Source organism: Cervus elaphus, chromosome 24, assembly GCF_910594005.1.
Source record: "Cervus elaphus chromosome 24, mCerEla1.1, whole genome shotgun sequence".
Lineage (NCBI taxonomy): Eukaryota > Metazoa > Chordata > Mammalia > Artiodactyla > Cervidae > Cervus > Cervus elaphus.
This window is the reverse complement of record NC_057838.1, coordinates 54,331,053-54,346,280: the sequence shown is the minus strand read 5'-3', so window position 1 is coordinate 54,346,280 and position 15,228 is coordinate 54,331,053. Positions and strand designations below refer to the sequence as shown.

At 46.2% G+C, this 15,228-nt stretch overlaps 1 protein-coding gene across 5 annotated transcripts in view; it reads left to right on the top strand.

Annotated features, from left to right (window-relative positions):
• The window catches only part of FLNB (filamin B), a 136,665-nt gene that overhangs the window by 69,710 nt on the left and 51,727 nt on the right, over positions 1-15,228 (top strand). For all 5 annotated transcript variants that reach the window (XM_043885257.1, XM_043885256.1, XM_043885255.1 and 2 more), the window contains exons 7-18: positions 995-1,157; positions 1,741-1,938; positions 4,542-4,679; positions 6,417-6,543; positions 7,511-7,647; positions 8,964-9,157; positions 11,083-11,196; positions 11,790-11,933; positions 12,184-12,307; positions 12,640-12,800; positions 13,943-14,033; positions 14,304-14,473. In XM_043885257.1, the coding sequence (XP_043741192.1) occupies positions 995-1,157; positions 1,741-1,938; positions 4,542-4,679; positions 6,417-6,543; positions 7,511-7,647; positions 8,964-9,157; positions 11,083-11,196; positions 11,790-11,933; positions 12,184-12,307; positions 12,640-12,800; positions 13,943-14,033; positions 14,304-14,473 (1,761 nt within the window). The remainder of the gene's footprint in view (positions 1-994; positions 1,158-1,740; positions 1,939-4,541; positions 4,680-6,416; positions 6,544-7,510; positions 7,648-8,963; positions 9,158-11,082; positions 11,197-11,789; positions 11,934-12,183; positions 12,308-12,639; positions 12,801-13,942; positions 14,034-14,303; positions 14,474-15,228) is intronic.

Below are 15,228 nucleotides of genomic sequence, written 5' to 3'. Positions count from 1 at the left end.
ACTGGATTTTCGTTGCTTCTTGCAGGCTTTCTCTTCTTGTGGCAAGTGGGGGCTTCCCCCACTTGCATTGTGCCGGCTTCTCGCTGCGGTGGTTTTTCTTGCTGTGGTGCGTGGGCTCGAATGCTCCACAGTATGTGGGATCTTCCCCGACCAGGGCTTGAACCTGCACTGGCAGGTGGCCTCTTCACCTTTGGACCATCCGGGAAGTCCCTTAAATTCTCTTCTGATTTCTATTTCTGTTTATACAAGTATCCATGTTCATTGTCAAAAACCTCGGATCCCTGTGAATCAGTCTTGAACCATTCACTACCCCATGCAGATTGGTTGAATTCCATTAAATTCTTTGCAGTGTCGTTAAGGTTTTTCTGACTCCACCGAGGTAACTAACAACTGTAACTGTAAGCCTGGAGTGTAAATGCTGAGCTATGGGCTCTTTGCCCTTAGTGTTTCCTTAAATATCCCTCTTGACGGTGCTCTGGAGGCTCTGTCAGCATCAAAGCCTGAGCGCGGAGGAGGCCAGTGGCCCACCCAATCCGATAACCCTCAGAATTTAAGAGATGAAAACTTTGACTCAAAGTTTAGATAGAAATCTGTCTTATGTCTCAAATCCATGAATCTGAAAATGGTCTTGGTCCTTTGAAAAAATACTTTGACTCTTAGATTTGAACTCCTGGAACTCTACATGACATTCTACAGGGACAGTGGTCCCTTTTGCAGCTGCCTTAAAGAATCTGGTGTCTAGAGATTGAAGTGCTTGTGCATATGCCTCTATAGAGGCTAATCTCGGCATGTCTGATGTGTTTTAGTTGGCTAAAGGCCTGATGTCCCAGGCCCAGCTGTGTGGTTGGTAGAGTCAGATGGGAGTCCCAGTGAGGCCACTTCCCCAGAGCTCCTGGTTCCAGGACCTTTGTGTGTATGATCAGGAAGATGGAGGAGAAGGTGGTCTCACTGAGCAGGAAGAAGTGATGATGTCTCCCCTGCCTGTCATTTGTAGGTCACAGTCCTCTTTGCAGGACAGCACATCTCCAAGAGCCCATTCGAGGTGAATGTCGACAAGGCCCAGGGAGATGCCAGTAAAGTCACTGCGAAAGGCCCAGGCTTGGAAGCTGCTGGCAACATCGCCAATAAGCCCACCTATTTTGACATCTACACAGCAGGTAGCACCTCTCCTCTTCCAGAGCCGGAGATAATCCTTAGAAACCTGAGATCCTGGACTTTTTGTCTTTTAAATTGAATGGCCAACAACAAAATTAGCTTTTTCAAACATGTTGGTTATATTTCTAGATTTTTCAAAACCAGCTTTTCTTCTCTAAAATCTCATACTCAATCTTAACTTTGATTATTAATAATCAATTTCTGACTTGACTAGATAAATACTCCAAAGAGACTAAGGTTTGACAATCATCTCTTGGACCACATTCTATGCAAGGTCCGGTGGGAAGGAGGGGTAAGAAAAGGAATGAATAAAACACAACTCTTGAATTTTCAGCTTTCTTTTCGAAATAGAAATTTTAGGAAATAAGGATTGTGGAAAAATGAAAGTTGATTATGATCCCCCTCCCCATAAGCAACTTTCCTTTCTCCACCTTCCTTATTTCTGCTAGGAAACAGGTCTGGGTATGCACCTTCTAAATGCCTCTCTGTCTCCTATGGTTTACATTTTATAGCTGCCTTCGCTCTCATCTGCAGGGAACTTTCCAGAGGGCGACTTGGACTCATGGTCTGTTCTCTCTCTCCTAGGTGCTGGCGTGGGCGACATTGGTGTGGAGGTGGAAGATCCGCAGGGGAGGAACACGGTGGAGCTGCTCGTGGAAGACAGAGGAAACCAAGTGTATCGATGTGTGTACAAACCAATGCAGCCTGGCCCCCACGTGGTCAGGGTTTCCTTTGCTGGGGACACCATCCCCAAGAGTCCCTTCGTTGTTCAGGTCGGGGAAGGTGAGTGCTGACCGCTTCTGGTTCTGGCATTCAGGCTGGCTGTGCGTGACAGGGCCCAGCACTGAACTCAGACTTGTCATTTTGCTGCCAGGGCCCCTTTGGCAGGAAGTATCCTCAAGACATTAATAGTAGTATCTACTTTGTCCTCAAGATACGAACACTAATAGCTTCCTATGAGCTGTGCAGTGACCTAAGTGCTTTACTTATATTAACCTGTTTAATCCGCCCCCAAAACACTTTCTACCAGGACTCATGGTCCTCACTGAGAGATGCAGGATGGAAGCTGTGGGAGGAGAGGGTGTCTGTGGCTGAGATTAACAGCAGTGATGTGGCCGGTCCCCTGTGGCCTCCTTTACTGGCTGTCAGTCACAGAGCACAATGGCGTCTAATCATGACACCAGCCGCAGTGTCCCAGGGGCTATTGTTCCCAGTTGGCACCTAAGACACTGAGGCTTAGGTGTCATAAGGGGTGAGTCTGGACTAGACCCGTGGTCCCCAGCCCCTGGACCCGGGCTGCACAGTAGGAGGTGAGTGGCAGGCCAGAGAGCAAAGTTTCATCTGTCTTTACAGCTGCTCTCCACTGCTTGCGTTACTGCCTCAGTTTCCCCGCCTGTTAGACCAGCGGCAGCATTAGATTTCTTATACGAGCATGAACCTACTGTGCTTAAATCATCTCCAAACCACTCGCCTCCACCCCGGGCCATGGAAAAATGGTCTTCCACAGAACTAGGCCCTGGTGCCCCAAAGCGTTGGGGGCTGCCGGACTAGGTGTCAGTGGGAATAGAACCGAGGTCTCTGTCAGCTCCTTAACCATGCTGTTAAAGTCCCTCTGCAGCCAGAAGCATGCATTTTTCTCTAATGTTAGACTCTTTCCTTCTGACTCAGTTACTCTTTTTTTTTCCCCCATCTCTGCTACCTTTTCTAACCAGTACTTGCCTTTCCCTGTTCTGTTCTGTGCATCTGCGTCTGCAGACCTGGCTTCCTCTTCTGAATCCTGCCTCTTGGCCGGCCTGGAGCCTGAAGCTGTTGGCTTCCTAGTCGAAAGCACTGGGCCAGAGGCATCTCACTGGGTAAGGGCTGCCTGGGTGGGGCTTCTCTGCCAGTCTTCATGCTGCCTCCGGGTGTCCACCGGGCCTGTGCTCTTCGTGACCTTGGGAAATTACAGTGCAGGTGTTAGCACCACCTGTCTGGCCAGACCCCAGACTCATTCTCTATTTATATCTACACATCTCTAGGTCATTCAAGATGGTGGAAAATCCGGTGGTTTCCTTTAGACTTTTTAGTTCCATTTAGTGTTTATATGAACTGAGCAGTTTTCCTGCTGATGTTGAGACTCTTGCCCATACTCAGGATTTCCATGACTTATTTTTTTTTAAAGACACATTTAAACCGTCCAAGGGAAGTCCTGTCATCCTGTTGTGACTTATTTTCTGGTATGACCAACATCTTTCCCCTTGACAAAGGGGGAAAAATTTAAATAAATGTATTCAGAAACAGAACTTCATTTGACATAATGCAAGAAAGAATGTTGAACAGCTTTCCTAGTTTTAGTGATGTTTTCTGACTTCCTCTCATTTGTGAATTACTTTTTTCATTTCTGGCATATCCATCTATCACTGGTACTAGTTAATAGTTAATAGAGTTTTTCTGTTGATGTACTGACCCCTCCTCCACTTAAATGATTTTACGATAAACAGTCTTGTCTTCTGGAGTCTGTGACCCCCTAGTGTATAGAGGGAGCCTGTCAAATATGCAGTGTCAGATTTGGAAAGGAACAACATGACATTTTACCCATGAATCTCCTATTTCTATATTTAATGAGAAGGTTGCTTATGTTACCAGAAAAGTCCCAGGGCACATCAATGTCTTTTATCAACCTTTGACAACCCCCATGAAATCGTTTTATGAACCTCTTATGTAGGAATGTTAGAAGCTACCTTTGCCCTAGACTTACAACTTTAGGTTTTTTAACTGGACCCAGAAATCAAATTGAGAGTGGGGTTTATTCCTGATTATAGAGTAGCCACCCGCATTCCGAGGTCCTTGTAACAGCACTAAACTGTCTGCCTTGGTCGAGGTGGGGTTGATCTGGTCTTTCTTTGCACCATCCTCTGGCTGTTCCTGGGGAAGAGAACAACATTTAGACTTTTAGAAACAACTGATCCAAAGTTTGGAACCAGGTCAGATGTTTTCAAGTGCTACATTTTCCAAGTAGACCTGAAAAACTCCAGTCTTCCCAATTACTGGACCCTTGAGTATGGCAGTGAAGTTTGAGCAATGTCCAACCCTAGGTCTTAACTCTCTTTTACCACCGAGAGGATAAATGCCAGGATTCAGCAAATACCAGGAGTCCAGCAAATTCCCGCTGTGCACTCCTGCTTTCTTTGCCAAAGTAACTTTTCCCCCCCTTCCCTGGACAAAGTTATATTGTGTCTTTATTTGCTAGCCTGGTGTGCTCCCTGAAGGAGACCCCTGGTCTCGGGCAGCTGCTGCACACTCCACAAAGCAAACATTTTCTTGGCGGGTGGCTCAAAGTTACCTTGGCTTACTCAACTCCGAGTAAAGAATAAAAGGTTGAATTGATGTCGAAACTGTGCTTGCAGCCTGCAATCCAAACGCCTGTCGGGCCAGTGGCCGAGGCCTGCAGCCTAAAGGCATTCGCGTCCGAGAAACTGCAGACTTCAGAGTTGACACCAAAGCTGCTGGAAGTGGAGAGCTCGGCGTCACCATTAAGGGTCCTAGTAAGTGCTCCTTTGTTTCCCTGTCTCAGTGTGATTTCAGCTTAACTTGACAGCCATGACATATGGGTGTCATCACACAGCCAGTTCTGATCAATTTATCCCAGAGAGCTGTGTCAGAGATTGGAGGCTCTCTCTGCTCCATGGAGAAGGAAACTGATTGTTTAGTAATGTTTGCCCTGGATGTGGGAACAGTGTTGGATTGACAGCCTCATATTATGTTAGGGCTTCCGGAAAAAGAAATAAATATTGGAGCTGGAACAGCAATATGAAATGGCCCATTTTTTTTTTAAATTTGAGGAAACCTAGGCTCAGAGAGGAAGGGTCTTGTCCACATTCACAAAGTTTTTAAGCATCTGAGCTAGAATTCAAGCCCGATCTCCAAAGCCAGTAATTCTCCCCTCTACAGGTTACATTTTATAGACAATGAAATTATGGCAGATCCCTAATTACTTTGATAAGTGCTTATAGAAGGAGAATAAATTCCCTACAACTAAGTCTTCTCTGTAGATAAATGCCACTTGTGGAAGAGTGCATGGCACCTTGCAACTCCCTCTCTCTCTCTCTTGAGAAAAGAGAAAGGAGGACAAGTATCTACTCTCTTCATGAGTTCCCCGCCCTGGGTCAGAGAAGCAGCTCTTTCTTTTCCAGTTGTGAGCGCAGTAGCCTCGGCAGTTTTACTCCCAAGCTTTGTAAAATCCTCTCTTCCTGCTCCGGGACTGTTCTCACTCCCCTATGTTCCTAACAGGCTGGGACAGGAGTGTTCTGAGCTCCAGAAAGTTAATATTTGATCTTAGAGCACTGAGCTTTGGGGCAGCTGTGCCCTGAGGGCAGCCAAGGTTCTAGACTGCCCAGACCTGGAGTGAGGCTGCTCTGGGGCTGGCCTCCCTCTTGGCTTGTTGCTACAGGAACTGAGGAGGCGTTCTTTTTTTTTTCTGACCTTGGATTCTTACTTGACTAAATGGCTTTCCCGGCCAAACCTCAGGGCTCAACATAAAACAAGTTCCTGCCTGAAGGCTCAGTCTGGAGTTTGTGGGGTAGCCTCTGAAACCTGTTCTCTTGGAGATAGCATACAAGAACTTTCTTGCTTTCATTGTCCAGCTTTAGTTGAAAAGGATATGCCAGGACCCTAATGCCAAATACTCATAAGCATTTACTCCTTCTACAATTTTTTAAAAAATTTCTTTCCTTTTTTAATCTTTATTTTATAGTGGAATTTAGGCTTTCCCCAGTGGCTCCTTGGTAAAGAATCTGCCGATGCAGGAGACATTGTTGATGAACAATGTTGTTATATTAGTTTCAGGTGTATAGCAAACTGATTCAGTTATACATACATATGTATCTATTCTTTTTGAAGTTCTTTTCCCATTTAGATTATTACAGAATATTGAGTAGAGTTCCCTGTGCAATTTTTGCGGGCAGCTAAAAAGGATGGCTTTTTGATCATTGAAAAATATTACCGGCCCCAGGGGTTTAGGACCTCATAGGCCCCTCATACATGAGAAAGCTTTCTAAAGCCAGTGAGCTGGGAAATCTTCCATTTCCCCTTACTTTGCAGTAGACATGTGTCTGTTTTTGGCTTTGGAGTAACCTCCCAATTTGGGGTGGGGGAACCCCACACTCTGAGACCATCCACGTGGTTTTATTTTGTGGCTCTTGCTGTCTTTCTGTTCCTGTCTTCTGGATTCTTGTTCTGAGCCTGGATGGCTACTGGAAAGACCATGTGCTTCCTTCCCACAGAGGGTCTGGAGGAACTGGTGAAACAGAAAGGCTTTCAGGATGGAGTCTATGCATTTGAGTATTACCCCAGCACCCAGGGGAAATACAGCGTCTCCATCACGTGGGGGGGACACCACATTCAAAAGAGGTGAGTCTCTAACTGGGATTGTTGTGTCTTCTCCCGAGGCATGCTCGGCCCAGGACAGGCTTGTGGTGCTCACTTCCCAGGCCGCAGGAGGGAAGGAGAGCTGCTCTGTCAAAAGCTTTTTTTTTTTTTCTTTTTTCAGAACAGTACACAGTCATTTGGCCTGTTCTCAAATGCAGCAGAAAGTCACTGTGGTTTCAGCTGCCTCGTTTCAAATCGAAAGCTGGCGGTTTAAAGCTGTGGGGAGGCAGACAAGCCAGAAGGAACAGTGATACAGAGCAAATGGGCTGTGTGTCTATACCCCTAATTTAAACAGATTCTCTTTCTTTCGATGTGTGCCTCTCTGTTCATGAATGCCATGGGTAAAATGGCAGAATCTGCTCTGGTTGACGTTAGAATCCTCGCTGTGAGCGCGGTCAGGACGCGAGGGGCACAGTCTATAGCTTTGCCTTGCGGGCTTCACTTGCCTTCCCTGTATTCGTGTGCTTTCCAGCTTTCCTGGGGGCAGCTTTAGGCTCTGAATAAATTCCATTTACTTCAAGAGATGTCTGTGTATATTTTAAGCTTCTGAGAATCTAAGCAATGTTTTTTAAATCTCCTGTGCCGAAGTTAAAGCACGTTTATTCATGTTTGAGATAGAGCATATGCAATCCAGTTTTCTTGTTTTAGCGCTGGCAGCAGATGGAATGTAGGCACTCACTTAGCCTTCCAGGGCTCACAGCCTGGTGTGCATACAAGGCAAATGACCAGGATAGTGCCAGGCAGTGTGGTTTGAAACAGTCCTATTACATGATATTGTTGACGTAACAATGGTTGTGGGGGAACCTGTATGGAGGAAGGGCTTGGTTGGAGCTTGGGGCTGCAGATGAAAGGATAAGGCCAGTGGAAAGAGCGTGTATAAAGAGCTTGTGGTTGTATGTAGCCCTTTCTTCTCTTCTCTTTAATGCTTCCTCTGTTCCTTTCCTTCTAGCCCTTTTGAAGTTCAAGTTGGCCCTGAAGCAGGCATGCAGAAAGTCCGTGCATGGGGACCTGGCCTCCACGGCGGGATTGTTGGGCGGTCAGCGGACTTCGTAGTGGAGTCCATTGGTTCTGAAGTGGGGTCTCTGGGTAAGTGGAAGCGGCTTCTGGTGGCTGAGATTGCAGGGTGCCTGGGTCACGTGTTAGGCTGTGTGTTGAGGCCTCCTCTGAGCCTCACTACCCTGAGCCTCTGGCCTCCTGACCACCCAAGACCATCTCTGGATACTCCTGATGAATTGCAGTTCCCATGTTCCGCTTGTCCTCTGCCTCTGGCACCAACATTCATTCATCCACTAGACCATGAGGGCAAAGGCTTCCTGTGGATGTTGTGCCTAAAACAGTACCAGGAAAATAGTTGACACGTGGCAGATATTATTGACTGATCCTTAGTTTAGATGAATGAAGTTTGCCGAAATTAGAAATTTGGAAAGTGAATACTCTTTGGAGCGTAGTTGAGTGTATTTTAAATAAGCATCTGATGTAGATTTGATCATTTTAGAAGAACGGTCGGCACCTCTCTCTGTTAAGGAACAGATAGCAAATATTTCCGTATTGAAGGTCATATTCTCTCTGTCACAACTATGTGACTATCATTGTATCCTGATCGCGGCCATAGATAATGCATAAGTGAAGGGATGTGGTTGTGTTCCTTATTTACAAAAACATGCATTGGGTCAGATCTGGTTCAGCAGTTAAAGTTTAATGACCCCTATGTTAACAAATAGAAATAAGCAAAGAGGAAAAATTAGGAAATCAGATTTAATTTTTCTGTTTAGAGAAATGATAAACATCTTAGTATATCCTTATAGACTAGAAGCAGTATTAGACCTTTCAGTATATCCTTCTAGACTTTATTCCTGTACATAGGCATACAAATGTTTATCTGCTGCAAAAGTATCTTTATGTCTTTCTGCCTCAGGCGAATATAGGACCTGTCTCAATTTCCCATGTCATCTATGGAAATCCAAGGCATGGATATAACTACTGTTAGGCCCTTCAGCAAAATAGCTGAAGAGTTTTGCTATAAAAACAATGCTGATTATATATCCTTGTATCTAACTGTTTACACACATCCTTGGTTATTTCCTTCAGATAAAAACCCAGAAGTGGATTTGGTGGGGGCAATGGGTGGGTATTGTTTTAAGGTTTTTGGCTCATGTTACCATATTGCCAACAGAAAGTTTGCTGGTTAACCTTTCCGTTCAATGATGTTTAAAAAAAAATATGTAAAATCCAACCTTCCATCTCTTTTGAAGACTTAGTAAGTTCGGTTTTGTGGGAAAGGGACCCTAACAGATTGCAGTCTTCTGGCTAGCACTTGGTTTTCAGGGAGGCAGAAGGAATGGGTTGGTAATAACCCAGACTAGATACCTTGTAACCAGAGGGTCTTCCTACCCTGTCCCCAGGGTTTGCCATTGAAGGCCCCTCGCAGGCGAAGATTGAGTATGACGACCAGAATGACGGGTCATGTGATGTCAAGTACTGGCCCAAGGAGCCGGGTGAATATGCCGTTCACATCATGTGCGACGATGAGGACATCAAGGACAGTCCCTTCATGGCCTACATCCACCCGGCCTCGGGAGACTACAACCCAGACCTGGTGAGTCAGAGTGTCGTGTTCCTGTCCTCTGGCCTCTGGCTCCTGGCATTCTCTCCTATGCCCACAGAGTTTCCTTGAGTAGCGTGTGGAGAAATCACAGAGAAGAGCCTTTTAAAGCTTAGGAAGTTTCAAAAAAGACCTGAATTATAAGCCCGGTAGTACTTCTTATCGGGCTTCCCAGGTGGTTCAGTGGTGAAGAATCCACCTGCCATGCAGGAAATGTGGGTTCGATCCCTGGGTCGGGAAGATCCCCTGGAGCAGGAAATAGTAATCCACTCCAGTATTCTTGCCTGGGAAATCTCATGGACAGAGGAACCTGACGGGCTACAGTCCATGGGGTTGGAAAGAGTCTGACGTGATTTAGTGACTGAAAAACAAGTACCTCTTAGTACATTTCTAACATGTGGCAAGTAACTTAGCTCTCTGACTTCTGTATCTTCCTCTATAAAATGGGAACAATTCCAGTGGCTGCTTCCTATAGTTTCTGGCATGATTCAAGGAGGTAACATGAACAAAACCAGCTCTTATTAGCATAGTGCCTGGCCCACAGAGGGGGCTCCATAAGCTGCTATTTTTCTTGTACCCCAAGCATCCCATTTCAGTTTTACCACTTTCTATAGGTATTCTCTCAAGGTGCTCCTTAGATAAAGACTTGTTAATTTTTCTCCCCAGCTCCCCTTCTCTTAAGTTGGAGCAGTGTTTGCATTCTCTTCAGGAGCTTCTCTGAATCGTTTAGCAGGCTGATAAGCATGAAGTCTGAGCCAGCTGGGCTTTCGGCAGCCAGCACCCACCCCACCCCGCCCAACGTGCACTGTTTTTGGCCCACATGGACAGCTGACCGTAGGCTGACATCAGTCCAGCCTGGTAGCTGCTCCTCTTTGTCCACCTGCTGGTTCTTTGCTCTCTGGGGGCTGCAGACCATTGGGATATTATCAGTGGGAAAGGCTCTGAACCCCCTCCAAGCGGGAGCATTGAAACTGAGCACATCCGGAGTCCGTGCACTTGTTACTGCACACATTAATACAGGGAGCAGGGGCTGGTGTGGGGCCAGGTTTTACAGAGTTTTTCTCCTGCATGTTTTTAAGTTCCAGGTTGCCTGTGTGTGTGTATTCAGTCGCTCAGTCGTGTCTGACTCTTTGTGACCCCATGGACTGTAGCCCACCAGGCTATTCTGTCAATGGCATTCTCTAGGCAAGAATGCTGGAGTGGGTTGCCACTTCCTGCTCCAAGTTCCAGGTTACTTGAGCATTTTAACTACCATAACCATCCTGTTATGTAGGTACAGTAAGTGTCTTACATACGAATGAGTTCTGTTCTGAGAGCACTTTCACAAGTTGAAGGATGTTACCCTGGGTACCTCACTAACACAATCGGCTATATGGTACTGTATATAATAGGGCTACCCAGGTGGCACAGTGACAAAGCATCTGCCTTCCAATGCAAAAGACACAAGAGAAGCAGGTTCGATTCCTGTGTCAGGAAGATCCCCTGGAGGAGGGCATGGCAACCCACTCCATTATTCTTGCCTGGAGAATCCCCATGGACAGAGGAGCCTGGTGGGCCACAGTCCATGGGGTTGCAAAGAGTTGGGCACAACTGAGCATTCATGTACATATGTACTGTAATAGGTTTATAATACTTTTCACACAAATAATATGTACATAAAAAACAAACACAAAAAATAAACAGTTTTAATCATACAGTACAGTACCTTGAAAGGTGCAGTAGTACCTTACAACAGCTGACATACAGGGATGGGCACACATATTCCCATCTTTGAACGTTCACAACTTGAAAGTTCATATGTAGAGGACACTGTACCGTGAAGCCAGACATAGCTTCCCCTCTCCCCCTTCCCTGGTCGCCTGTCTTCTGTAGTTAGCACATTACAAAGAAAGGGAGTCACTGTTGGCCCTTTGCCCCAGGTGCAAGCATACGGGCCAGGTTTGGAGAAGTCCGGATGCATCGTCAACAACCTGGCTGAGTTCACTGTGGATCCTAAGGATGCCGGAAAAGCTCCCTTAAAGATATTTGCTCAGGTAAGTTTCTACCTGCTACCTGTGCAGGTAATTATCAGCTAACGGGATACATATAACAGCAAGTGACCAGTCCCTTGGATCTTCAGTTTCCTCATTCACACGTTGCAAAAAAGATGATTTTTCTCAAAGGGTTTATGTGAGGACTAAAGGGGATTCTAATATGTAAAGCAGGGTGCTTTTCTCATCTTTATGGTTTGTATTCTGTGGAAATCAGGCTTGTCTGTTTCAGATCTCCCCGTAAATGTCCTTTAGTGTGGCTATGATGGGAGGGTTTGTAAACAAGAGTGTAGCAAATATGTTTACCTCATTTAATTGAATTTTGGCCCCAGGATTTAAATGCAGGAATTACAGTTAAGAAGCACTGAGTGACCATGCCTTTCTTTGGGGAAACCATTTGTTGTTAGTAATTAAAGATAAATAAATGCATGTAGTGTTTTATCACTTGTGTTCCTTGTATTGAGAACATGGCCCATCATAGGCGCTCCATGAAATTTGGTTGGATGAGTGAGTGGTGATTTGGGAAGACCCAGTGACCATGTTTGATGGAGACAGTGTGAGGGCCAGCTCTGTACTTAGCCCCTACTCTTCTGTAGGATGGGGACGGCCAGCCCATTGACATCCAGATGAAGAGCCGGATGGATGGCACCTACGCCTGCTCATACACCCCGGTTAAGGCCATCAAGCACACCATTGCCGTGGTCTGGGGAGGTGTCAACATCCCGCACAGCCCTTACAGGGTAGGTTTGAAGCGGAATCCTGGTCGTGGTGTGAAAAAGCCCAGTCCTGAGGCAGGTCTAGACTCCATGCTTGATGGTCAAGGCAGGTACATGGAAACACCATGCTTGGTGTATCTTGGAAGATGGTGTGGCCAAAAGGGCTGGGTGCTGTAGATTGCCCCCACGTATGACATTCTAACAACTGACCGTGTCTTTACTGGGTCCACATGCAGAAGAACTTGATTACAACTTTTCTCCCTGTCCTCTCTAGGTCAGCATCGGACAGGGTAGCCATCCCCAAAAGGTCAAAGTGTTTGGGCCAGGAGTGGAGAGAAGTGGCCTGAAGGCACACGAGCCCACTCACTTCACCGTGGACTGTACTGAGGCTGGCGAAGGTGAAAGGGGGCTTCACCCAGCGCACTGCTTGTTGCATCTTGGGAAGGAAGTTCTCTTTGTAACGTTTCAAGGGCAGTGAACTCTGAACCAAGAAACAGTCTGCCTGAATAGATGATTGTTCATCTAATGAGTGTCTGAGTCAGTTCGGTGGTGAGATCTTTGCTAATCCTCCATTCCTTCTCCAAAACCCTGATTTGAATACCATCCCTTTCTCAGGTTACTTACTGGAAAGTTCCCAGCTGCTCTTCTGGGGTGTGAGCTTGAGCTGGAAGTGATTGCATGGGACGTGCCGTTTCTTATAAACCAGTGCTAATAGGCTGGTCTGTTCCAGGTGATGTCAGCGTTGGCATTAAATGTGATGCCCGGGTGTTAAGTGATGAGGAGGAAGACGTGGATTTTGACATTATTCACAACGCCAATGATACGTTTACAGTCAAATATGTGCCTCCTGCCGCCGGGCGATACACTATCAAAGTTCTCTTTGCCTCTCAGGTGTGTGGGCAAGGGTTCTTTCTGGCCAGCTGTGTGTGTATTTCCTTTTATTTTTTTTTTTTTAGCAACAGAGAAAGTATCTTGAGAACTCTGCCCAATAGTTTTCCTCTCTGGTTACTTAAAACCAAGAAGGAATACCAACACCCAAAACTAAAATGTTACCACTTTCTAATGAAAGTAGGGATGCATAGTTAGTCAGTGGTTGAAAGCCAGGCTCTGGAAAGAAGTGAGATTTTTATAAACTATCATCAAGTTTTTGAATGAATTGTAATGAATTTATAGATTGTGTTCTACTTCAGTGTCTTTGAAACAATGACCTTGGCCTCAGCCTTTATAGGAAGAAAGAGTTTAGAAGTTTCAAATAGGGTTCATATTTATATGTGATAATGAAGACGAGGAGGAGCAGTACCCATTTTAGGAACCATGGAATCTTGTTGATTCAGATGCATCTTACATAAACATAGGGACCTCAGGAGAAAGCTCTGGACCTCAAATATTGATCTTGAGTTGGCTTCATCCATTTGACCTGTCCTGACTTTATAGTGCAAGTTTCTTTTTCTAATGTCAGATTTATTATTTTTTAAAAAATATTTTGCCAGGAAACTTGACATTTGGGATTGTAGTTGCCCAACTAGGGAGCGAATCCATTGCCCCCTGCAGTGGAAGCATAGAGTCTTAACCACTGGACCACAAGGGAAGTCCCTGCAGGATTCTTTTGGAAGCATTACAGTTAGTGCCTTGCTAATCAGTTCCTTGCATTCCTCAAACCCTAGCTCTCTGCTGTCCTTGCAGGACATTTCCTTCCTCCAATTCCATGTATTGTTGTTTTAGGTTTTATTCTTGGTAGTGTTTTTGCATCCTAAAAGTACTCAGCATTTGGTATTAAAGGCTGAGAGTTGTCTGGGTGTTTGTGGACACTCAGGCCCTTTAACTGTGAGGTCAGATACCCAGGGATTCATGAGTGACCACTGATGGCCCTTGCCTGATGCTAGCATGTAAAGACTTGACCGATCGTTACTCAGAAGTTACTCGCCACCCGCTAGACTGGAAGTACTGAGGTCTCCGTCTTTGCTTTGGGCAGAAGTTTAAGCTCAGGCAATGACTTCAGGGACTTTCCTCCTGAGACTGTATCTCTGCTACAGGAAATCCCCACCAGCCCTTTCAGAGTCAAGGTCGACCCTTCCCATGACGCCAGCAAAGTGAAGGCAGAAGGCCCGGGGCTCAGCAAAGCAGGTAAGAGGGCGTGTGCGCGAGGTCACCCTGGAAGCAGTGGGCCCAGTGGGTCCAGGGCCGGAAATGACCTACCTCCCCTAGAGCAGGTGCTCTGGCTGGGCTTCAGTTCAGCAGGGGCTGCGCTCAGCTGAGCTGCCGGTGTGGCTGAGCGCCAGCCCCTGTCTCCACCTCCTGCTTCTGGAAGCTGGTGTTGATGAACCTGTCAGACTGGTTCTGAAAGTGAAACTCCTCCGGCTGAGCCTGTCTCCTCACTTCACTGTCTCCTCCCAGGTGTGGAAAACGGGAAACCCACCCACTTCACTGTCTACACCAAGGGAGCCGGAAAGGCCCCTCTCAACGTGCAGTTCAGCAGCCCAGTCCCTGGCGACGCCGTGAAGGATCTGGATATCATCGATAACTATGACTACTCTCACACCGTTAAATACACACCCACCCAGCAGGTAGGCCCCTGCCTGCCTGGGCTGGGCCACTTTGGACACCAGAGGATAATCTCTGCTCTGATCTGTGCTCCTCTGTGAGAGGAAGAGATTCACCCTTTCCTTGTGAACCTCTCTAGGAACGCAGACCCAAAGCCTGGCTGGTTGTACCAGGAGGGCCTGGAGGATTCCCCAAGGACCGGCAGGAAGCTTGCCATCCCTCCCCACCCCAATTTCCCACCTCCATCTGGGTTTTAGCAGAGAAATCTGAGCTCTTGAAATTGGACCTAGTGTCTGCTTCTCTCGTAGACATTCTCCCCTCCTTACCAGCTGCCTTTGAGTCTTTTATTAGTTACTCAGAGGGAAAGAATTGCCACACCTCTGTTTATCCTTGCTGGTTCTTTTGCCTTACCTCACCCTTTTTTTTACAAGGTGGTACAGTGGGGTCTTTCTTAAAGAGCTTTTAGTTCCTCAAACCTGAAGTGGTACTTCAAGCTCTAAATTACTCCCTTTTACAAAATAGAGGAATACAGACAGGATTTTGTCATGCCACATGCTTTGCTGTTTGTTCTAGAAAATAAGGGCTTACAAATCTACCTCTCTATATGAATTTATGCTTACTCGTTTAAAATTTTGTTTTGATTCATGCCTATACCTCTAGGGTCTGCGGAGCACATACTCCTGTAGAAAAAACTAGATTCTGCTACTTCTGCATAGTGTTTTAACCAGTCATTCCAAACCTCTGAGAATCCTTCGTTTTTTAAAACAATTTTTGACAA